A 25,092-nucleotide genomic window follows, 5' to 3' on the forward strand; every position below is an offset into this window, starting at 1 on the left:
TGTGGTCAGGGGGCGGTGGTGTGGTTGGGGGGGGGGGGGTTGGATGGGGCAGGAGTCCCGGGAGGGAAGGGGGGCTGTCAGGAAGGAGATGGGGGTTGGATGGGGTGGCGGGGGGTCTGGGGCCAGTTAGGGGAGCAGGGGGTGGTGGATGGGGAAGGAGTCCCAGGAGGGGGGGCTGTCAGGGAGGAGAAGCATGTGGGAGTCAGATAGGGGTCGGGGGCTTGACCACGCCTGGCTGTTTGGGGAGGCACCGCCTCCCCTAACCGGCCCTCCATTCAATTTTGGAAACCTGATGTGGCCCTCAGGCCAAAAAGTTTGCCCGCCCCTGTTTTAGGTGTTAGACTACTGAGGATTGAATGAAGCCATTGATAGCCAGTAATTTGTCTGAACTGGAATCTCTCCATTTGCACTCTCACCTGCCAACTTCTGGGCCCCCTTTTTTAGCTCTTAACATGGAGCATGCAGAAGGGATTCTGTTTTTGGCAGGTGCAGCCTGCTAAGATCCCATGTACACATCGGTTGTTTAGTGTTTTGGGCAAGGACTGCTTATGTTTTTCAGTAGTAGTAGCTGCAACTCCAGATCAGTGGAGTTGGCTGGGTAAAGCTTCACTGGCTCTTTAGAATTAGCCATTAAAACGATTTTGGAAGCGGAGCCGAATTCCATTTCATTGCCTGAGAGAACATTATACACCAAGTTCTCATTAAACCCGACGTGATTGTGTTTAAAATTTGCTTGTAGAACAGATGGTCTGAGAGAAGTGGTTGTCTCTTTGGTTTTTTTTTCCTAATTTACAACTTTATAATTTAAGGCTAAAATGTTTGTATTTGAAAAGCTTTGCATTAACATTCTTTATTTCCAGACAGTTTTATGAATATTGATATAATAGCATAATAATGATATTTTATATATGTATCCTTGTGTGCATGGATGTTTTTCATCTTGGAGCTCTGCCATACAATTCTTGTTTGTAGCATTTGAACATATATAGGTCTTTTGGGCTAAAACAGATATGATTATGTGTAATGCTGGTTAACTGTGTATATCTTTTCTCTGTGTAGGAAGGTTAGAGCGGAGAAGAAACAGAGGGATGTTACAGAGTGGAGGTTTCTTCATCCTCCAGCTCCATGATGAGCTCCTCTATGAGGTTGCAGAAGATAGTGTAATACAGGTAGGAGTGTTTTTGTTTTTCCAGCCCATGTACTTTTCTATAACAAACCGGTTAAGTTTCCTTTCTAAAGGTCTGTCTTCTATTTCTTGAGATGTCTGCAGACATGCCTATAAGTCTATAAAAACAATGTTTCTCTTAAGGCCAGATGGGTGTAAAAAGAGTAACAAATGTTGGGTCCAGGCTCTTTGAGTAAGACAGGAAGTCCCCTGGCTAAAGTTTTTAGCTGCTAGCCCAAAGCAGTGCCGCCCTGGCTTAGCATGCTGGTGACCTCTAGTACCTGCAACTTCCTTACTGACTCAGGATGGCGACGTAGCTCCTCTGTGCAGCTGCACTGAATGTGTGTACTCCACCGGCAAGTGGGTAGTTTTTTCTCCTTACTTTGGGGAGTCTTTGAGTTTGGGGGTTTTCTGCTTCATGGGGCCGACTTGGATCCATGCTTTGGGTCATTTAATGTATTATTATTTATTTATTATTGTAGTTTAAAATCTGTTTGTGTGGGAAGGAGGGTGCTGTGCTGTTGGTGCTTGTCGTCTCTTTCCCTTCCTCAGTTTTTTTGTCTTCCCGAATGTCACCAAAGGAGCAGCTTCAAAAAGTGTCCCAGGTGCAATCACAAAATATTTATCACAGGCAAACTTACTGTTTTTATTGCCTGGAAAAGGAACATGGCTAGCTGTGCTGTTCCACCAATGCCAGAAGTCTCATGCCGAGATTGTGTCTAGAGGCACTCCTTGCTTCATTTGTGCTCACTGATAAATCCAAAGTGAAGTTAGCCCAGAAGATTTCCAATAACAAATATTATGATATGCTGGAATTAAATAACTCCATCTGGCACTGAACGTTTCAGTGCTGATCTAGGGGGAAGAGTCCCCAAGCTCTGACTCAGAACAGAGGGAAAGTGCTCTGCAGGTGGTTGGCATTGATTTCAAGCATGTGATGCTCCAGACACTCAATGAGGCATGAGACAAGGAGATCATATTTGACATCTTTGCTGATACTCCTCTATCTTTGACTCCTGGATGGGATACTTCAAAATCTCTAGTGACTCAGCTCTTACGGTTTTGTCTCCCCTCAAGTATGATGAAAGGCTATATACCTTATATACCGTTTGGCAGGCAGGCTAAGCCAATTGGTAATAGGCTCAGGGGAGTGGTTTCTGGATCAAAGAGAAGCAGATGATATCTTTCTAAAGTCGGGCATGCCCAAGAGAGAGATCTTTTCTCCTCTTCTCTCCAGTGAGCACCAAATGCTCTTCTTTCAACACAGCCTTCACTTGACACTTTGTGCAGATGACATCTCCATTCACTACTGGTTGGAAGACGTTTATGTGCATCTTTCCTCTTCCGGTTCTGATTAAGTTGAGGAGATATAAATAAAGATTCCATTATCTTAATGGTCCACCCACTGGCAAATAAGGTTCTCAACTCCATTTAGGACTACCAGTGGCTATTCCCAGAGCGTCTCGCTACATCACATCACAGAGAACAGGGTCATCTCTTGACATCCTGCTCTGAGATCCCTCTCCTTATAAGCTGTGACTCCAAATCAAGAATATGGTGTTTTTAAGCAAGTGCAGCCTTTTTAGCTGCCTGGAAGGAGTTTGACAGAATGAGATACCTGTTCAGATGGCAAGGTGGCCTGCTGTGAAAAAGTCTGATGTGGATCCCTTCCTGCGCCCCACATGAGAGCTATTTGGTTTTGTTCTTCACTTGTCAGTCTGCATGAGAGATCCTCCCTTAGAGTTCACCTCTTCTATTTTGCCTTTCCATGAATGCACTAAAGGTAGATCAGCTTCTGGGACCTCTTCTTCAACTTCGTTAATTCTGTGGGTTCATGTTTCTAAAAGGAGATCATTTTCCTGGTGGCAGACATCAACTCCCCAACTGAGAGAGCTTCAGATGGTAGTTGACTGGGCCAACCATTTTTTAAAACTAAGTTTTTAAAGATAGGCTGGTGTTTAAAAAAAAATCCCAAATTCCTTCCACAGGTGTCAGAATTCCACCTTCTGCATCCAGTCAGTAGTTTTCTGCACATTTACACGTCCATTCCAGAGCAGCCTTTCTCCTTTAGACTGATATGAAAAGGTTCCAATTTTTCAATCTGAAGTGGACTAAAGTTCCTTTAGACTATCCGGTCTTCTGTGCTTTGACACTGGATCAATATGTCATGCTGTCTCCAAAAGAATTATGGCCATATATGTTTTCTGTTGTATCCTTCATTGTTATTTAACAGATCTGCAACTTCATGGTCACCTTAAGATAGAAGTAATATCAGCTTCTGTAGCCTGCCTCAGAACTGTTTCCATCCAATAGATTTTCTGTGCAGATGCTTAGAACCCCTACGTATTTGCACAAGGTATCCTTGCCTGGAATCAGTCTTGCATTCCTGCTCCAGATTTAGCTAACTAATGTTACTGACTCTGTTTCCAGCTGAGCTAGTGATCACCTTTTCCCTCCTCCCTTCATATTCATTTTGAAGGCATGTTTCTATGTTTTGGATTGTTTTTTGGGGTGGGTGAGGTGGTTGACCTCCTGTATAACATAGGCCCTGGGACTTCTTGTAGAACTAGAGCATATCTTTTAGAAAAACATGAAATGTTTTAGTTTCCAAATTGGATCAGAGAAAAGTTTCTCTTCTCTACTGGTGCCTCATGTAAAGGTTTTAGCATTATGTAAAACATTGTTTTTTGGCTGCTACAGCAGTTCTGGTCTGTGGAGAGTTAGCTTGGTTACATGCATAATGCTAGCTCCAATTTATTTCCAGCTGCTAAGGTTTTTTAAACAACTAAAAATATCTGTCTAACCTGTCTATGTATTTATATGTCCCTAGTCACCATAGTATCTGAGCACCTTCAAAGCATTTCAGAATAGGAGCAATGATAATCTCTTGCTTTCTCTTTTCCCCTTCCCAGTCTGTAGGGGAAACATGATTCATTTATCGGGTTGTCGTTTGTACATGTCAGAGCGAGAAGAACTCACTTCTGCAAATGGCAAGCTCTCTAGTTTAAGTTCAGTGCCTGTGGAAGTTTTGTCTCCTGTGCTCATGAGCTTTCCACGGTGGTCAACAGCTTCATCATTCTGCTGGATCATAATGGTCATTGGAGGTCATGGTCAGTGGGAGAGGCAATCTCTCAGGCATCTAGGACCAAAACTGGGGTGGACTTTAAAAATCAGGACAGAGACCATGAATTGGACTCTGTAGTCAGTGTGGAGCCCATGCAGTGTGTCTCAGTTACCAGACATACTGTACCTCTGGCCACCCTCCTTGTCTCTTCAGATGCACCCCTTCTAGCCTCTAGCCATAGATTCATAGATTCTAGGACTGGAAGGGACCTCGAGAGGTCATCGAGTCCAGTCCCCTGCCCGCATGGCGGGACCAAATACTGTCTAGACCATCCCTGATAGACATTTATCTAACCTACTCTTAAATATCTCCAGAGATGGAGATTCCACAACCTCCCTAGGCAATTTATTCCAGTGTTTAACCACCCTGACAGTTAGCAACTTTTTCCTAATGTCCAACCTAGACCTCCCTTGCTGCAGTTTAAGCCCATTGCTTCTTGTTCTATCCCAGAGACTAAGGTGAACAAATTTTCTCCCTCCTCCTTATGACACCCTTTTAGATACCTGAAAACTGCTATCATGTCCCCTCTCAGTCTTCTCTTTTCCAAACTAAACAAACCCAATTCTTTCAGCCTTCCTTCATAGGTCACGTTCTCAAGACCTTTAATCATTCTTGTTGCTCTTCTCTGGACCCTCTCCAATTCCTCCACATCTTTCTTGAAATATGGTGCCCAGAACTGGACACAATACTCCAGCTGAGGCCTAACCAGCGCAGAGTAGAGCGGAAGAATGACTTCTCATGTCTTGCTCACAACACACCTGTTAATACATCCCAGAATCATGTTTGCTTTTCTTGCAACAGCATCACACTGTTGAGTCATATTTAGCTTGTGTCCACTATAACCCCTAGATCCCTTTCTGCCGTACTCCTTCATAGACAGTCTCTTCCCATTCTGCATGTGTGAAACTGATTTTTCCTTTCTAAGTGGAGCAGTTTGCATTTGTCTTTGTTAAACTTCATTCTGTTTACCTCAGCCCATTTCTCCAATTTGTCCAGATCATTTTGAATTATGACCCTGTCCTCCAAAGCAGTTGCAATCCCTCCCAGTTTGGTATCATCCGCAAACTTAATAAGCGTACTTTCTATGCCAATATCTAAGTCGTTAATGAAGATATTGAACAGAGCCAGTCCCAAAACAGACCCCTGCGGAACCCCACTTGTTATGCCTTTCCAACAGGATTGCGAACCGTTAACAACTCCTCTCTGAGTACGGTTATCCAGCCAGTTATGCACCCACCATCACTTGACTTGGCGTGGAATCAAGCCATTCTCCTACTCACTAACTAGGTCCAGGGCTGCAGTCACTTGTGATTACCTCAGCAGACCTGACTTGGGTTCAGTACTTGCAGTTTATTTCTCTCCAGGAGTTTTGACAGTGATACCCAGTGACCAAACAGCATTCTTAAAGCAAATGATTATTTAGAACAAAAGCATTTCAGAAAAACAGATCTTACAACAGTAATCCTGTATCTACGTGTACCTGCTTCTCCCTAAGGCTTACTATACCCTGGATGTGCGGAAGGCCCAGCTTCTTCAGGCTCTATTCACAGAGCCCTGGTCTACACTACGGGGTTAGGTTGAATTTAGCTGCATTAGGTCGATTTAAAAATGACTGCGTGCACCAAACCAACCCCGTTCCGTCGACCTAAAGGGCTCTTAAAATTAACTTCTGTACTCCTCCCCAACGAGGGGAGTAGCGCTAAAATCGACCTTGCTGGGTTGAATTTGGGGTAGTGCAGACACAAATCGACAGTATTGGCCTCTGGGAGCTATCCCAGAGTTGTCCATTGTGACCGCTCTGGACAGCACTTTGAACTCCCATGCACTAGCCAGGTACGCAGGAAAAGCCCCGGGAACTTTTTAATTTCATTTCCTGTTTGGTCAGTGTGGCGAACTCAGCAGCACAGGTGACCACGCAGTCCCCCCCCATCATCTCCATCCCTGAGGTTATTGCAGATTTGAAGGCAAAAAAAACGCATTTGCAATGACATGTTTTCCAAGCTCATGCAGTCCTCCCGCACAGCTTAATGCATGGAGGCATTCAGTGGCAGAGGCCAGGAAAGAATTAAGTGAGCGCAAAGAGCGGAGACAGGACGTGATGCTGAGGCTAATGGGGGAGCAAACGGACATGTAGAAGCGTCTGTTGGAGCTGCAGGAAAGCCAACAAGAGCACAGACCCCCGCTGTATCCACTGTATAACTGCCTACCCTCCTCCCTATGTTCCATAGCCTCCTCACCCAGACGCCCAAGAATGCGGGGGTCGGGGCGGGAGGCTCCGGGCACCCAGCCACTCCACTGCAGAGGATAGCCCAAGCAACAAAAGAGTGTCATTCAAACAGCTTGATTTTTAGTGTGGCTACAATAAGCAATGTGGCCGTGTCCTTCCCTCTTCCCCACCCCACCTGGGCTACCTTGTCTGTTATCTCATTTTTTTTTAATCAATAAAGAAAGAATGCATGGTTTCAAAACAATAGTTACTTTATTTCGAAGGGGGGAGGATGGTTGGCTTACAGGGAATTAAAATCAACAAAGGGAGTGGGTTTGCATCAAGGAGAAACACACACAACTGTCACACCGAAGCCTGGCCAGTCATGAAACTGGTTTTCAAAGCCTCTCTGATGCACAGTGCGCCTTACTGTGCTCTTCTAATTGCCCTGGTGTCTGGCTGCTCAAAATCGGACACCAGGCAATTTGCCTCAACCTCCCACCCCGCCATAAACATCTCCCCCTTACTCTCACAGATATTATGGAGCACACAGCAGGCAGCAATAACAATGGGAATGTTGGTTGCGCTGAGGTCTGACCTAGTCAGTAAACAGCACCAGCGAGCTTTTAAATGTCCAAAGGCACATTCTACCACCATTCTGCACTTGCTCAGCCTATAGTTAAACTGCTCCTTACTACTGTCCAGGCTTCATGAGCCATGGGAGCAAGGGATAGATGCGAGTGTGCAGTGCTGCCGGCTGGAAGAGCAGCGTTAGGCAGAAGCATCCAGCTTGCATGATATTCTAAGCAGGACTGAATCTCCATGAGACGAAACTTAAAGAAGAGAATGACCTGGAGTCTCTGGCTCCCATTCAGTGCTCTAAGAAGAGGATGGCCATGTCTGTCCAGGTGCCCCTGATCGACCTCACTGAGGAGGATTCCAAGGAGTCCTCCCAGAGCAGCAGTACCACGTCTGCCAGCAGCACCCAGGAGGACCAGAATGGATCTCCCAAACTCGTTGATTGGGAGCAGGAGAGCAGAATTGCAGGGGAAGAGGTGGAATACCAGGATGGGAAAGATTTTGGAATTGGGGAGCTCATGTGGGGGAAGATCAAGGGCTTCTCCTGGTGGCCTGCAATCATCATCTCCTACAGAGTCACGTCCAAACGTCAGGCAATCTCTGGAATGCACTGGGTGCAATGGTTTGGGGACGGGAAGTTCTCCGAAGTTTCAGCAGACAAGCTGGTGGGTCTGATGGCTTTTAGGCAGCATTTCAACCACTCCACATTTAATAAGTTAGTCTCCTATCGACGAGCCATACACCATGCCCTGGAGGTTGCTAGGAGCCGGGCAGGAAAGACATTCCCAGAACCCCGGCCAAGCGGCTAAAGACTAACTTCTGCAACAACAACAAGGAGCGGGTGGAGGAGGACCAGAGCAGAGAGCAAATGGTTTCCAAAGTCACAAACAACAACAGGAGCCTTGAAGTCAGTTGTTTATCGTGCGGGAGAAAAAACCCAGTCACATTCCACCCGCTGTTTGAGGGGGACCTTTGCCAGACTTGCAGGGATCAATTCCTGGAGCTCTTCGACATGTACAACAAGGACGGGTACCAGTCCTACTGCACTGTCTGCTGCAAAGGCAAGGAGCTGCTGCTGTGTAGCAATGCCAGCTGCTGCAGGTGCTTCTGTGTCGAATGCTTGGAGGTCCTGGTAGGGCAAGGCACCTCGGCCAAGGCAAAAGAGCAAGAGCCCTGGAGCTGTTACATGTGTCAACCACAGAAGTGCTATGGGGTGTTACAGCACCGACCAGACTGGAACGTAGGGCTGCAAGACTTCTTCACCAGCAACAAAGGACAGGAATATGATACACCTAAAATCTAAAAAGGCCTGCACATTTCCCAGTCACTACCCTTGATAACAGAATGTCAATGATTGCATTGGCTACTTGGATCACAGCAACCCCCACAGTAGACTTGCCCACAGCAGCAGTGACGGTGAGCTGAGCGGGCTCCATGCTTGCCATGGTATGGCGTCTGCATGGGTAACCCAGGAAAAAGGCGTGTTTGCCGTGGCTTTCACGGAGGGAGGGGCAACTGATGACATGTATCCAAAAGCACCCGCGACAATGTTTTTGCCCCATCAGGCATTGGGAGCTTAACCCAGAATTCCAATGGGCAGTGGAGACTGTGAGAACTGTGGGATAGCTACCCACAGTGCACCGCTCCGTAAGTCAATGCTAGCTACGGTAGTGAGGACACACTCAGCTGACTTAATGCGCTTAGTGGGGACATACGCAATCGACTTCTATAAAATCGACCTAATTTTGTAGTGTAGACATACCCAGAGTCTCTCTTTGTATCAGCCTGTACCCTTGGACAGCCCTTGATAATTGAGCCTTACCGTTCCTCTCTTGTTTAGTGTCCTTTTGATCTCTGGGCTCCCTGCCTGGCAAAACAAATCTTGTATCTTTGTTGGAGACAGGATATAGGCTCCTCAAGGCTAACAGTTTCCCCCATTTTCTTGTAATTGTCCCCCAAGTGTTTTGTGTGGAAGTTCCTTATCTGGATCCATTTTGTTGCTTTCCTGCTCATTTTTCCCATTGTCCCCTATTAGGCTAGATCAATGGATTCCTGCAAGAAAGTCTTATAATCCAATGTACAGTAACTTCCCATTACTGAGCAGGTCCTATACAGTGTTCATAAAATTATTACATCTCAGTATTCTTAGGTTATTATATGGCAGTTCCACAGCCATCACACTGAGATCAAAGCACTAGGGTGGTTTGTTCATGGTGAGTTGTGTTGCTAAACTGACAGGCTGCAGCAATTTATACCAGAGAGGTTTTTCAGGGTATATGACTTATTCCTAATATAAATTGCAATTACCAAGCCAAGAATTTAGGAAAGTGTGCTTCACTGTGGCCAAGTCTGTGTCTGATAAGAGGGGGTGCAAACTTCTGGACAGTCACAGATAGAAGTGGATGTTTTTTGTTGGCATAGCTCTTTGGGCATCCACTAACCAGGAGGAGTCCAAAAGGACCATGAAGCTGTGGGCTAGTTTAATCCTTAGAGGGCAGGTGCCATTGACAGTTGGGGATGTTAGAGGAGACAAGTTCTTCTAGCTACTTCCCTTTTCCTAAAGGAATCACCTCAAGCTTTAGCCAGCTGGTGTTTATCCAGGGGAGGATTTTGGCTAGTCATCGAGAAAGTTAGAGAGTAGTGCTGTTTGACTGACAAAAAGGCACCTGAGAGCTTGGTGTTGTGTCTGTGCTCCTAGTACATTGCCCATACCTCACCAGTTGTCCCAACAACTTCATTCAGGGTGTGTCTTCCCTGCAGAGTTAACTCAGGTGATTGGCACCCAGGTACTAGCAGCTGTATGGCAAAGCCATACTTTACTGTATCCACACTGGTGCTCCACTCATTCATGTGAGGAGATAGGATTTCTGGAGGCACATCCCATAGTGGTTCTTTGAGTAGTGTCCCTATTGGTGCTCCACTTCATGTGTGTGTGTGCCCCTTTTGAGCCCTTGATCAGAGATTTTTCCTTTAGCATTATCCATTTTTCCTGCATACGCTGCCTGTGTCTCCTTGTGCTGGACATTGAGGCTAGGTAGAGGTGCCGTCACGGGTGAACTGCCCTCAGCTCTTTCTCAACTGCCTTGGCCTGAGACAGAGCCCTAGCGTGTACACCTTGAGCATGCCTGAGCCATCCTGTTTCTGCTTTCCTATAGTTGTTTGTTAGGATTAGTTAGTATGAGTGATAATTACAGTTAGAGATAATTAAGTAGAGATAATTAGTGAGAAAATTGTTTTGTTCCTTTCTCTCTCCCTCCTCGGGGAGCCTTATTTTCCTGTCAGGGCATGCTTGGCTCACCAGGTTTTAAATGCTGCCTTTACTGCTGAGAGGCTCTATCTGTTAGGCCTTGGCTACACTCGAGACTTCACAGTGCTGACGTGGCAGCGCTGTGAAACGCGAGTGTAGTCGCGCCGCCAGCGCTGCGAGAGAGCTCTCGCAGCGCTGTATGTACTCCACCTCTCCGAGGGGAGTAGCTGCAGGCTCTGATTACACTGGCGCTTTACAGCGCTGTACTCGCTGCGCTCCGGGGGAGGGGGACGGCATTTTCACACCCCTGAGCGCAGCAAGTTGCAACGCTGTACAGCGCCAGTGTAGCCAAGGCCTTAGTAATGGCCACACGAGTTCAGATACGCAAAGGACCTGTTTGTAATGGACAAATCAGAGTCCCCACTCTTCATGAGTACTGATTATCTATTGGTACCAAGATTCTGATCTCCAGATCTCCAGTGTCCTTTGGTGCCCTTTGGACGATATTGGGGAGGATGAAGGAGACTTCTAGTTGGTCTCTTTCATTTTTGTTCAGTGTTCTCCGACACGTCCTTTCAGAAACCTATTTTTTTAACAGTCACAGGGAAGATCATGCTTGTCATCAAGGTGGTGGAACCAACCCTGCATGCCACCCCCACTCCTCTATGGCCCCCCTAGTGATTATACTGGGACCTCTGGACTGCTTATCAGCAGCAATTTACCAGTTCACTGACACTGTCTCATAGGGAGGCTAGAGTCATACAATCCTCTCCTCCCCAGTCAGCTCACACACAGATGAGATGTTGGAGGAGCAGGAGATCAGGGCAGATAAAGAGGCCTCCCCTCAAACACTTATTTCATCCTTGACTCCAAACCAAGCGATTATGCCTCTGCCACTTTCCATGGCCCAGGATTTTCGGCAATTTCAAGACCTCATGAAAAGGGTATAGCTGACGCTCTTCAAATTCCACTTGAAGAGATCAAGGACTCATAGCACAAACTGCTGGATATTCTGCAGTCAGCAACACACTCCAGAGTTGTTACCCATTAATGAGGTGCTCCTAGATCCAGATAGGACAGGGTAGCGGACGCCTACTACTGTTCTGCCAGCAGGTAAGCAAGCAGATAAGAAGTATTATGTTTCCCCTACAGACTCCCATTTTTTGTTCCCCAGCCCTCCACCTAACTCCCTGGTGGTGGATGTGGTAAATGAGTGGGGTAAGCAACACTTTTCCAAGTCTACCCCGTATGACAAAGACCAAGAGAGACTAGATCTCTTTGGATGGAAGTTCCATTAGTCAGCAATCCTACAATTCAGGATCACGAACTATCAGGTGGTCATGGCCAAATATAATTTTTCAAACTATAATAGGTTTACTGCTTTTATTGGACATCTGTTGCAACAACATATGGAACAATTCCAGTTCATCATTTCAGAGGGCAAATTATTGTCCAGAACTGCTCTTCAAGCATCTTTGAATGCTGCAGATACTGCTGCCGGGTCCATCTCCACAGTGGTAGTTATGTGCAGGGGATCATGGCTCCAGCTCTTGGGGTGTCCGAGAGAATTCCAGAACACTGCTGAGGACCTCCGCTTTGACGGTCTTAAGCTTTTCTCAGAGACCACAGATAAGTCCTTGAATGTACTGAAGGACTCTAGGGCTATTGAACAATCCCTGAGTATATATGTATATACCTACAAATAAGAGACGGGTTAGTAGGTCATAGACTGCCCAGAGATCACATCCTGCTCTGTTTTCTGCATTCTATACATCTACTGAACCCTCCAGGAAAAGACTTACATTTCAGAGAAAGAGGGCTGCTCACCAGCCCTACAAGACCACTCAGTCATCTTCAAAGCAACAGTTTTGACAGGTCAGTCAAGGGTTCAAATCCTTCCACGCTTCTGGTTTTACAGCTGCATCCATTTGCCCACCCCATCCCCTTTGGAGACCACCTTTCTCATTTCCAGCATGCTTGGAGGCAGATCACTACAAACGAATGGGTCTCAGAGGTCATAATGTTGGGCTGTATCATCCATTTTACGTCCTTCCCTCCCTTCCACCCTCTTCCCCATCCCTTTTCAGGAATCCCTCAGCTTTTACTGAGACAAGAAGTTGAACTCTCTCCTTCAGTTAGGAACAATAGAGCCAGTCCCTTCTCATCACAAGGGAAAAGGGTTTTACTCAAAGTAGTCTAAATAATAAGATAGGTGAACTAGAGTGCCTCGTGTTAAAGGAGGATATTGATATAATAGGCATCACAGAAACCTGGTGGAGTGAGGACAACCAATGGGACACAGTCATTCCGGGGTACAAAATATATCGGAAGGACAGAACAGGTCGGGGGGGGGAGGAGGGGAGTGGCACTATATGTGAAAGAAAATGTAGAATCAAAGTAAAAATCTTAAATGAATCCACATGTTCCATAGAATCCTTATGGATAGTAATTCCATGCTCTAATAATATAACAGTAGGAATCTATTATCGACCACCTGACCAAGACAGTGATAGCGACAATGAAATGCTAAGGGAGATTAGAGAGGTTATCAAAATAAAGAACTCAATAATAGTGGGGGATTTCAGTTATCCCCATATTGACTGGGTACATGTCACCTTAGGGCGAAATGCAGAGACAAAATTTCTTGATACTTTAAATGACTGCTTCTTGGAGCAGCTGGTACAGGAACCCCCAAGGGGAGAGGCAATTCTCAATTTAGGCCTGAGTGGAGCACAAGATCTGGTCCAAGAGGTAACTATAACAGGACCGCTTGGAAATACTGACCATAATATAATAACATTTAACATTCCTGTGGTGGGAAGAACACCACAACAGCCCAAAACTGTGGAATTTAATTTCAGAAAGGGGAACTATGCAAAAATGAGGTTAGATAAACAGAAATTAAAAGGTACAGTGACTAGAGTGAAATCCCTGCAAGCTGCCTGGACACTTTTCAAAGATACCATAATAGAGGCCCAACTTAAATGTATACCCCAAATTAAAAAAAAACAGTAAAAGAACTAAAAAAGAGCCACCGTGGCTTAACAACCATGTAAAAGAAGCAATGAGAGATAAAAAGGCATCTTTTAAAAAGTGGAAGTCAAATCCTAGTGAGGTAAATAGAAAGGAGCATAAACACTGCCAAATTAAGTGTAAAAATGTAATAAGAAAAGCCAAAAAGGAGTTTGAAGAACAGCTAGTCAAAAACTCAAAAGGCAATAACAAAATGTTTTTTAAATACATCAGAAGCAGGAAGCCTGCTAAACAACCAGTGGGGCCCCTGGATGATCGAGATACAAAAGGAGCACTTAAAGACGATAAAGTCATTGCGGAGAAACTAAATGAATTCTTTGCTTCAGTCTTCACAGCTGAGGATGTTAGGGAGATTCCCAAACCTGAGCCGTCCTTTGTAGGTGACAAATCTGAGGAATTGTCACAGATTGAAGTGTCGCTAGAGGAGGTTTTAGAATTAATTGATAAACTTAACAGTAACGAGTCACCCGGACCAGATGGCATTCACCAAGAGTTCTGAAAGAACTCAAATGTGAAATTACGGATTTGTAACCTGTCCTTTAAATCAGCTTCTGTACCCAATGACTGGAAGATCGCTAATATTTAAAAAGGGCTCTAGAGGTGATCCCGGCAATTGCAGACCGGTAAGTTTAATGTCAGTACCAGGCAAATTAGTTGAAACAATACTAAAGAATAAAATTGTCAGACACGTAGAAGAACATAAATTGTTGGGCAAAAGTTAACACTATAGTGAAGACAAGCTCACATTGAATAATATGGGGAGAAGACTGAGCCTTGCAGGACTCCACAGCTGGAGTCTTTGGAAGTGGAAAGCAGTTGTCCATATCAACTCTGTGGATTCTGTCTGAGAGGAAGGGCCTGAGACATTTCAGGGTGTTTCCCCTTCACTCTTGCAGCCTCTTGGAGGCAGAACAGAAATATTTGGTGACCAAAAGAATCAAATGCTGTAGAGGCCCATCTGGTGAGTATGGACAAGAAGAGAGAATTCTCACCAGAGCCACAGTGGTGTCCTGTCCTGAAGCCTGACTGAGAGGGATCCAGGGCCGGGGTATGGATCCCTACAGGTGACACTGAATACTGTGATAAACTAGCTTCTCAATTAGCTTGCTTGGAAAAGGGAGATTGAAAGTGTGGAGTGAAAAGTTTCTTTAGTCCTGGCTGGATTATTGCATGCTTCAATTTGTGTGTCAGGTTCCCTGTATCAAAGGAGATGCTGACTATCTGCTAGATGGGAGTACCAAATATTCTCTACTCTCCCTCACCATTCAGAAAGGGCAGGGTTCAGAGTATGCTGATAGCATAAATGTCACCAGGGGATCCATGGCTAATAATTACATGTATAAATGAATATTTTCCTAATGATGCTATTCCATAAAAGCAATCGTTATATGTTGCATGATGGTGAATGGGAGGGAAGGTGTCCATGAGATGATGATCTGCTGGGCTAAAGAGACATCCTTGGAAGGTTTCGTTCTCCAAGAATGAGAATCTGTTGTCACACTCACCCCTAAACTGAAGCGGATTCCTTACTTGTAATGCATGTAGTCAGTGCTGATGTGTAAGCAGGGCTGGCCTGTGCTCCACTTCCCGTCCAGAGGCACTAGGAGTTGTCAGGGTTTTAGAATTTGCTGATCAGATCCAATCTGGTTCTTCTTCCTAGGGTCAATTCAGGATTGCTCCTCCTAGGACACTCTTCTGTTTTGTCAAACCCTTTAAAAGTTCCAAGGGATACGGCTTTCACTACTTCCCTGGAGAGACAGTCTTACAGCCCAGTATGTCTCTCAGGGCACTTTCCCTGATATTGAGTATTTTTCCTATTCTATTTCTTAATTTCATGCCAATGCTCCTAGTTACATCCCTATGTATCACACTAAACAATTCCTTTCCCTCACTAAGATTACCATCATGCAAATCTTCAGACATCTACAGTGCAGACTTTTATGTTCAGCACACATCTTACCCCTTACTTTGTCAAGCTAGATATATTAAAGCAGCTTGCTATAACATGGGGTTTATTTCTTCACTATATATTTTCTGTACCCTCAATGTCATGATTCACATTTCTGATATCAGTAGTATACACTGAATGGAGAACAGAAATTTTTGTGAGACACAGGTCCATTTGAGTCTGAAAATTTTAAAAACTTACATTGGGGAGATCAGTCAGGCAAGTGGGGAAGAATTTAGGAAGAACTATGGCTGGCTTAGATTTTTAGAAGAAAAAGTTGACATTTGTACAGTGGGTACAGTATAGTATATGTTGTAATACCTCTTTCAGTATGTTACATATCTGTGTGATTATGTATTTATTGTGATCATGGGTATTATGACATTCCATTGGGATGATTTTGGTAAAATTATTGTTTTTCCAATTGCTTATAACTGTCTCTTGTAGAGTACCTCTTGTACTGACACAATGAGCTCTTTATTCCTGGGTATCCTTGCTTTGTCTCTCTCCTTTTATGTAGCTCCTCATATGATTTGCTTTAACCTCTCTCATTTGCATGTTTTGCGAAGAGTGTTTGGTAGAATCTGTTTCTGGCTGAAGCAGGAAGATAGGTCTCCAGTGTATGCAGCTCCTTAAGAAAATGTATTAATACTTTCCTGAGTCTCTCCTTTCATATATCTTAATCATACTTGAAACATTCAGTCAGACTGCTGTCAATGGAGAATCTATCCAAACACACAGAGTGGAGAGCTCCAAGCCCCTGACCTGCCAAACTAATGATGATGAAATGGAGCATCTGAAGTGTGTGGCTCTAGGTCCCTCAACAGTGCATTGAAAATTCTAACCTTGTTTGTTTCCTTGCAGGTAGCTCAGATTGTCAAATTTGAGATGGAAAATGCCATAAAACTCTCAGTGAAGCTGAATGTTAAAGTGAAAATTGGGCCTAGCTGGGGAGACCTGCAGGAGCTGGAGTTGTGAGCATGAAACAAGACCCTCTCGTGGTGGTGGAGCTTCATGCTCCATGGACTCTAAAAGGCAGGTGCCAACTTACACACAGGTGGAGACATTATTAACTGCACACTTATTGGTAAATCCAGGAAGTTGGTAGCTAATTGGTGCATTTCTTTTTACTAAGCATGTTACAGACTGGCTTCTTAAATGTGTTTTGAAAGCCTTGTATGAATTCCCTAGGCAGACTTCTCTGTGAGGTCAGATAACACAGCAAGGAGTGTTTACAGTTTACAGTTATTAATTTCTAAATGCTAATATTTAAATGAATTCCTGTTAAAATATGTAAATTGAGGCTATAGATTTTAAAAAACCCAAACCTAATGAATTTACTGCATCTGAAATTAAATGGACTTTTTAATACAATAAAACATGAGTCACTCAGGAAGTGTTCCTGCAGAGCTGTGTACAGGAGAAGAAATAGGATGCCACTGTATTTGTATTTAATGACAAACTTTGTGTATGTTCAACACTTTGAGCCCTGCTGTGAGCCTCATTTGATGCCAACATTTTTGGAGATGGTATTAAAGTGTGGAAATGATTTTATAAACAGGTTGTGTTTTATGAGTAGAGCATTGCCTTACGGTGTGCTAGAATGAACACTGTTTGCCTGCTAGGGCCTTAATATTTTAAGAAAGTCAGTGGTTTGTTTGTATCCCTGTTGCCCCCATGCCGTTCATCTTAGAATTGACCCTCAGAGAGTAATGTTGTTTTTGAATAAAAACAAAACATCCTTGAAAACCTGCAATGCTCAATTTAAAAAAAAACAACAACAAAAAATAAAAACCTTACCTGGGGAAAATCTGGAGCTGGCTGACCAGAAGAAGCAACTTTCCCAGTACGTGCATTTAGGGGTCTGTCATGTTGATGAGTCATTTAAACAGTAGCTGACTTCTTGCTGTAAATGACTCAGCCTTAGATACCAATCTTTCCCCTACTTTGGTACAATTACTACTTGTCAACCTGGGCTAGAGATTGTCTAGATTTCACCTTTCACGTCTGTGATAACATCGTCACTTCAGTGCCTGTTACTTAGCCTCATAAACAGGTAGAACATTTTTTCTAGGAACTGCGATACTGGAGCAGTCCTGAGGTCCATCTAGGACAGTCTCCTGTCTCCAGCAGATACCAGCACCAGCTGCTTCAGAGGAAGGGGTTAGAATCCCCCATTAGGTCCTAATCCCTAAATGTTAGACCGGGATCGGCAACCTACGGCACGCGAGCCGATTTTGAGTGGCACGCAGCTCCCTGCCATGGTCCCGGCCCCCAGCCCCACTCAGCCCCCCGGCCCACCGCTCTCCCCTGCGGGGGGCAGGAGGCAGAAGCTTGGTTCTGCGGCAGCTAAGCTTCGCCCCTCCCCCGCTTCTTCCCCCAGCATGGTGCTTTCCTGCCCCTCCTCCTCTCCTTCCCTGCGCCAATCAGCTGATGGCCCTAGCGAGGGGGAGAGGGGAGAGCGGCAGCATGCACACAGCTCCGTAGAGGAGGCAGAGAGAGGTAGGGATGGAGCCTGGGGGAAGGGGGTGGAACAGGGCATATCCCTCCCAGCCTCCTGCCATGAGCCGCTCAGGGCAGGGGGCTGGAAGCACCTCTGCCCTGACCCCGCCCCACACACACTCAGCCTTCTGCCCTGCACCCCGCACACCCTCCAGCCCTCTGTCCTGAACCCCCCCCACCCCAACACACACCCAGCCTTCTGCCCTGCACCCCCACAGCCCCATTCCTCTGCCCTGAACCCCCCCCACACCCTCAGCCTTCTGCCCTGCACCCCCACAGCCCCATTCCTCTGCCCTGAATCCCCCACACCCCAACACACACCCAGCCTTCTGCCCTGCACTCCCTCCCCCAGCCCTCTGCCGTGACCTCTGAAACACCCACCCCCAGGTCTGCGGTCCCGGCCGCAGGCCCTACTCAGCCTGCTGCCAGCGTAGGTGAACAGAATCCCAGGCTGGCAGCGAGCAGGCTGGTGGTGTAAGATCAGCATTTTAATTTAATTTTAAATGATGCTTCTTAAACATTTTGAAAACCTTGTTTACTTTACATACAATGGTTTAGTTATATAATATAGACTTATAGAAAGAGACCTTCTAAAAACGTTAAAATGTGTTACCGGCACGCGAAATCTTAAATTAGAGTGAATAAATGAAGACTCGGCACACCACTTCTGAAAGGTTGCCTACCCCTGTGTTAGACATTTGGTTTAAACCTTTGAAGCATGAGGTTTTTATCTCCCTTACAAAATATCATGTCAGCATTAACTATTATAGCTTTTGGAATTCTTGTTATCCATATAAATGTCTGGTCTCAAATTTGCTGCCGTTTAATTTCATCGAATGTTCCCGTGTGTGTTATGAGACAGGGAGAACAGAAGCTCCCAATCTGCCTTCTCTGGACCATCTTTTAGCACATAGACTTTATCATGTCCCCTCTTATTCATCTCCTTTCTAAGCTAAGCAATCTGTCTTTTCACACTCTCCTCATTTGAGAGTTTTTCCATCATCCTCTCATTTCTGAACTCCCTTTAATTCTGTAATATCCTTTTTGATGCTCCTTTTTTAACCCGCACCTGATGGAGTACACTTGCACCTTTGGCTTTTGAAAACAGCCAGATACTGTGCTACTGCTTATTAATTTCAAGCGCGGCCATTGTGCTGCTAGTAGGGGTGTCTGGAATTGAGATTTTATGAACACATCGTGAGTTTTTAAAAATGTGAACAGAGCCCGAGTGCATGGGATCTGACAGCTGGGCTTTGTTCCTCCGAGTGTGCTGTTGTACTGGGAAAAAGACAAATGGTGCTGACTGAAAGCACTAAATAACCACCTTTGTTCTACTTCTTAGCTTATTCCTGACCTGTCCTGCAGCGCTTATGTCTCCTCCAGTGTTTTATCTTCAATTCACACCACCTTCACTGTGTCACTATCACCCTCTGGGTGTGTGTCTGTCTAGGTTTATGTGCTATTTGTCGCCACGGTATCTGACACCTCTTGTATACTTCATCCTCCAGTTCAGCTGCGGGAATCATGCTTGTTTTCTCTCCTTCTCCAAGCTATTAAAGCTTAGAATTAACAGATATGGGCCTTGGCAGCAAGACATTAGCCTGGTATCTGCTCACATGTGTACACTGAGCATGGCTGGATGAGCCAGTCTGAATTCGTTACCTAGACACCAGAGACTAATGCTTTCCTTTTGCCTGGGTGCCTGCTTCAGGCCTCAACAGGGCCACTGGTTTCAGTTACTCCTTCTTTTCCACATCCTTCTTGTAGTGTGGGGCCCAAAACTGGACACAGTATTCCAGATGAGGCCTCACCAATGTCGAATAAATGTACTGCACTGGGCAGTACAGCATGGGGAGAAGGTGACCAACCCTCTGTGGAGAAAGAAGTGGTTCAGGACTATTTAGAAAAACTGGACGTGCACAAGTCCATGGGGCCGGATGCGCTGCATCCGAGGGTGCTAAAAGAGTTGGCGGGTGAGATTGCAGAGCCATTAGCCATTATTTTTGAAAACTCATGGCGATCGGGGGAGGTCCCAGATGACTGGAAAAAGGCTAATGTAGTGCCCATCTTTAAAAAAGGGAAGGAGGAGGATCCGGGGAACTACAGGCCAGTCAGCCTCACCTCAGTCCCTGGAAAAATCATGGAGCAGGTCCTCAAGGAATCTATTATGAAACATTTAGAAGAGAGGAAAGTGATCAGGAACAGTCAGCATGGATTCACGAAGGGGAAGTCGTGCCTGACTAACCTAATTGCCTTCTATGATGAGATAACTGGCTCTGTGGATGAGGGGAAAGCAGTGGATGTGTTATTTCTTGACTTTAGCAAAGCTTTTGATACGGTCTCCCACAGTATTCTTGCCACCAAGTTAAAGAAGTATGGGCTGGATGAATGGACTGTAAGGTGGATAGAAAGCTGGCTAGATCGTCGGGCTCAACGGGTAGTGATCAATGGCTCCATGTCTAGTTGGCAGCCGGTTTCAAGTGGAGTGCCCCAAGGGTCGGTCCTGGGGCCGGTTTTGTTTAATATTTTTATTAATGATCTGGAGGATGGTGTGGACTGCACTCTCAGCAAGTTTGCAGATGACACTAAACTAGGAGGCGTGGTAGATACACTAGAGGGTAGGGATCGGATACAGAGGGACCTAGACAAATTAGAGGATTGGGCAGAAAAAAACCTGATGAGGTTCAACAAGGACAAGTGCAGAGTCCTGCACTTAGGACGGAAGAATCCCATGCACTGCTACAGACTAGGGACCGAATGGCTAGGTAGCAGTTCTGCTGAAAAGGACCTAGGGGTTACAGTGGATGAGAAGCTGGATATGAGTCAACAGTGTGCTCTTGTTGCCAAGAAGGCTAACGGCATTTTGGGCTGTATAAGTAGGGGCATTGCCAGCAGATCGAGGAACGTGATCGTTCCCCTTTATTCGACATTGGTGAGGCCTCATCTGGAATACTGTGTCCAGTTTTGGGCCCCACACTACAAGAAGGATGTGGAAAAACTGGAAAGAGTCCAGCGGAGGGCAACAAAAATGATTAGGGGTCTGGAGCACATGACTTATGAGGAGAGGCTGAGAGAACTGGGATTGTTTAGTCTCCAGAAGAGAAGAATGAGGGGGGATTTGATAGCAGCCTTCAACTACCTGAAGGGGGGTTCCAAAGAGGATGGAGCTCGTCTGTTCTCAGTGGTGGCAGATGACAGAACAAGGAGCAATGGTCTCAAGTTGCAGTGGGGGAGGTCCAGGTTGGATATCAGGAAAAACTATTTCACTAGGAGGGTGGTGAAACACTGGAATGCATTACCTAGGGAGGTGGTGGAGTCTCCTTCCTTGGAGGTTTTTAAGGCCCGGCTTGACAAAGCCCTGGCTGGGATGATTTAGCTGGGAATTGGTCCTGCTTTGAGCAGGGGGTTGGACTAGATGACCTCTTGAGGTCCCTTCCAACTCTGATATTCTATGATTCTATGATTCTATGATATATTTTTATTTTTCCCTCTTGAGTTCTGTTTTTAGAAATCGTGAAAGTATGAACCTCATACACAGATTTTGCTGAGAATATGTATGTTGGGATGCTAATGAATAAAATGATTGGCACACAGTTAAACTTTATTTGATAAACTCATTGGATTCATTATAATTAAGCAATAATTTAGAGCAAAGGAGAAGATAAAAGGTGGTCACTGCTCTGATAGTGAGGAGGTTGCTGCATTTGAGTCATATTAAAATTCTGAGCCAATGCCTGACTGCTGCTATTTTTGTTCCTAAATTCGGATTAGATTTTCTTCAATTATTAGCAAGGCTAATCAGGAAAGAAGGGGAGGTGGGAGGGAGGGCATTGCTGTTAGTCTGGTGGAAGTAGTCTTTGAGATTAGGCTTTGGTCATTGGCAAAAACAAATCTCCAAAAGAGCTAGAAAAGAACTAGCTGAAAAAAGGAGCCATGTTAAGTGTGCTCCTGTCTGTCTGGACTTTAAATCTCTCTGAAATTGGGCTCTTGTCCTTTGAATGATGTGTTGGAGGAATCCCTGTACTGGATTAATGTAGTTAGACCTCACCTCTGACTCTACTGGAATCTTTAGAAGATGCCTGTTTTGCACTGTAAATTGGCAAGCAGGTTGAAGGGGGAGAACTGGCTGTTGGGATGTTCTGATCCACACACTGCTGTGCTGAGACTGAGCAGATATTTAGTTGGAGGCTGTTTTTGCTGCTTTTAGGCCTGGAGCCTTGTTGCCAGTGACTGAATTGACTTTGTGGCCTGGCTCTCACAGCACAGGCCAAAAGGGTATCTCCTCTTCTGTTTTCACAGGTAGGATGCAGCCTGTCAGATGAAGGGTTTGTTTTCTGCTCCCCAGTTAGCGCATCTCTCTCCAGTCTGCTCTTGCCTTGGAGGTGAAAGGCGCTCTTCAGAGCCGCACCACCTTACCCCTGGCCTCAGCAGGCCAGAAGGAAGGGAAGAGGAAGGGCATATCCACTCTACCTGGCAGTTTGGGCTAAGGACTAATCTACACTAGAAGTGCATCTGGTGAAGACTGTCTATGCCACTGGGAGAGAGCTGTCCCTTTGCCATAATAAAACCATCTCTGCAAGCGGTGGTAGCTATGTTGGCAGGAGAAGCTCTCCTGACAGCAAAGCACTGTCCACGCTGGCATGTAGGTCGGTGTAATTTATATTGCTCAGGAAGGTGGCTTATTCACACCCCTGAGCGACATAAGTTATACCAACATAACCTGTAGTGTAGACAAGCCCTAAGCAGGTGTTAATAGCAGTGCACACCAAAGTATTGTGCTGTAATTCCCCTATGTGAATTCTGTGGGTGTAAACTAAAAAGTCTGGAGTTCAAACTTGGGACCTTTCAGTTCACACCCGCAGTGTCCACACGGGGGAATTACAGCACAGCACTTTGGGACATGCTGCTATTCACACCTCCTTAGTCTGAACTCTGGAGCAGCGTAGACATGCCTGAAGAAACAAAGAATGAGTGAACAGGAATGAGAGGAGAAGGGGGGGTAAAGGTTATGTTTTACTGCTGCAGCACGTTCACTCACTGTGCTCCAGTGTCCACACAACTTGCCGTTTTAGCCTATTCTGGTTCATGTTCTGTTCTGCTCTTTCCAGGCTGGCTGAAGTCCAGCAGCATAAGGCAGGTCTGCGTCTGTCAAAAAGTAATCTTTCCCACAGCGTAGTCATAGGAAATAGCCTTGGTTCTCCAGTTCTTTCCATCAGAGTCATGTCCTTGTGAGAAGTAACAACCAGATGGCCGCTGGGATTTACCGACAGTGGTCCCGATAGGCTTCAGAAAGTCTTATTGCTGGGTTCCTGGGTAATCGTGACTTCCATCCTGCTGGTCAATTTATCTTGGAGAAAAGAATATCATGGTAGATTGTTTTAGCATAAGCCAGATGATCTTAATAAGAGTAATGGTTCCTGACAAGCGGAGCCTTCACCATCAGGTCCTTAGTAGACTTGGTTAGCATTTGGGCTTTCCATTGGTGGAATGGTTTGCCTCCAGCCACTTTCAAAACCAATCCCATTTCTGCTCGCAAACCAGAGCCCTTCTGGGAACAGAGGTATTGTCATGGAATTGAGGCTGGGGGCTAAAAATAGAAGCTCAGGCAGGAGTGTGGGCTGTGAAACCTCGTGAGGGGGTGGTCTCAGAGCCTGGGCTTCTGCCCAAATCTGAATGTCTACACTACAACTTTTAGCCTTGCAGCCCAAGCCCTGTGAGCCTGAGTTAGTAGACCCAGTCCAGCCACAGCTGTGCTGCAGGTCTTTTATTGCAGCGTAGATGTATCTTAGTTAACTCTCTCCTGGTCTGTGTCAGCTCATTGCTATTCACAGTGCCATCAGAGGATAGAGAAATTGCTCATCCCTGGGGCTAAAAGCTTCTTTTGTTCCATTCAATTGCAGAGAGTTAAGCACCAGCACTTGGTTCTTCAGTGGAACCTGCCCTCCCTCCTCCAGATGCTTCTGGGTCCCTTTTAGGAGCAAAACATCTCAGAGGGATGGAAACTATTTTGTCTTAAGGTGCCATTCTTAATTGCATTCATGATAGCTGCAAAGTAGGGGAATTAAACTCATTTTAACTTGCATGAGAACTCAGGTTTTTGCATCCCCCAGAGTTTATTCTGGAGACTCATTCAGAGTTTCAGGTTAATGAATCTCATTTCACCTTTGTTGCAGTGACTGCTCTGGTCACGACAGTGAACTCCACTGCCCAGTTTGAAACGCCTCATGAATTTTTGAAATGCCTTTTCCTTATTGTCCACTTTGCTGAGCATACCTGCCATCTCTTCCTCATTGTGAGCAACTGCCCAACCAACCATGACAGCTCCACACACTAGATGCTCTCCTGCCTGGAGTAGACAGGAGGCATTGAATCTCCTGGCCCGTGGGGAAAAGAGGCTGTGCAAACACAGCTACGGCCCAGTTGTAGACATGTGGACATCTACAAAAAGATTGCACAAGGATTGCAGACAAAGGGGTATGATAGGGACCAGCAGCAATGCCATGTGAAAGCAAAGGAACGGTAACAGGCATACCACATGGCCAGGAAGGCCAACAATCAATCTGGTGCTGAGCCACTGGCCTATCACTTTTACAATGAGCTGCATACCACACTTGCCGGAGACCCCACCAGCACCTCCAGAGTATTCTAGATACGTCCAAGGAGCCCGAGACACAGACCCCTGCTGTGAACAGCAAGGGGGAAGAGGAGGGACACAGCAGCGGGGACATCCAGCTATGCCATGAGCCAGGATCTTTTTGAGACTCCACCAGTCTATCAGTCCCACAAACCGAGTGCAGAAAAGCCCAGTGCAGGGGAAGGAACTTAAGGTAAGTGTGCATGCATTTTTCTTCACAATGTTTAAATATAAAGATGATGCCCCGCCCAACTCCAAGTTAGCAGGAGTCAGGCATTGACTTTTCATTGGTTTACTTCTCCGGGAGGAGGTAGTGGTACAACAAACAGAGGTAGAGGTGTTGAGTCTGAACTTTTGATGAGCTTAAACTTAACCCAGACTTGATATCTCTGTCTGAACTTTTAATCAAAGCTCTGACCTGCGAACTACTCATAACACCCCTCTCCCCTTAAGTAGCCATCTCCCCTTTTCTCTTTTTGAATTTACATTTTAACCTGTTTTATCCTGTAGAATCTTGATTGATTATACATGACCATTATGATCTGTTAATCACTTTGTTTACTTCTGTGTATAAATATTGATGCTCACCCCTAATAAACTTGCCACACTTACTCTGAAGCTTTTCAAGCTAAGGATAGTGTGAGCCCGTTGATC

At 45.5% G+C, this 25,092-nt stretch overlaps 2 protein-coding genes across 2 annotated transcripts in view; both read left to right on the forward strand.

Annotated features, from left to right (window-relative positions):
- The window catches only part of POLQ (DNA polymerase theta), a 138,089-nt gene extending 121,233 nt beyond the window's left edge, over nt 1-16,856 (forward strand). The window contains 2 exon segments of the mRNA XM_034788349.1: nt 1,060-1,169; nt 16,167-16,856. Of these exon segments, the coding sequence (XP_034644240.1) occupies nt 1,060-1,169; nt 16,167-16,280 (224 nt within the window). The 3' untranslated portion in view covers nt 16,281-16,856.
- LOC117886488 (DNA (cytosine-5)-methyltransferase 3B-like) lies at nt 7,268-7,976 on the forward strand. The gene has a single exon (XM_034788360.1). The coding sequence runs from the start codon at nt 7,386-7,388 to the stop codon at nt 7,881-7,883; it is 498 nt and encodes a 165-aa protein (XP_034644251.1). The 5' UTR covers nt 7,268-7,385; the 3' UTR covers nt 7,884-7,976.
- Nucleotides 16,857-25,092: the final 8,236 nt, after the last annotated feature.

Source organism: Trachemys scripta, chromosome 1 (genome assembly GCF_013100865.1).
Source record: "Trachemys scripta elegans isolate TJP31775 chromosome 1, CAS_Tse_1.0, whole genome shotgun sequence".
NCBI classification, from domain to species: Eukaryota; Metazoa; Chordata; order Testudines; family Emydidae; genus Trachemys; species Trachemys scripta.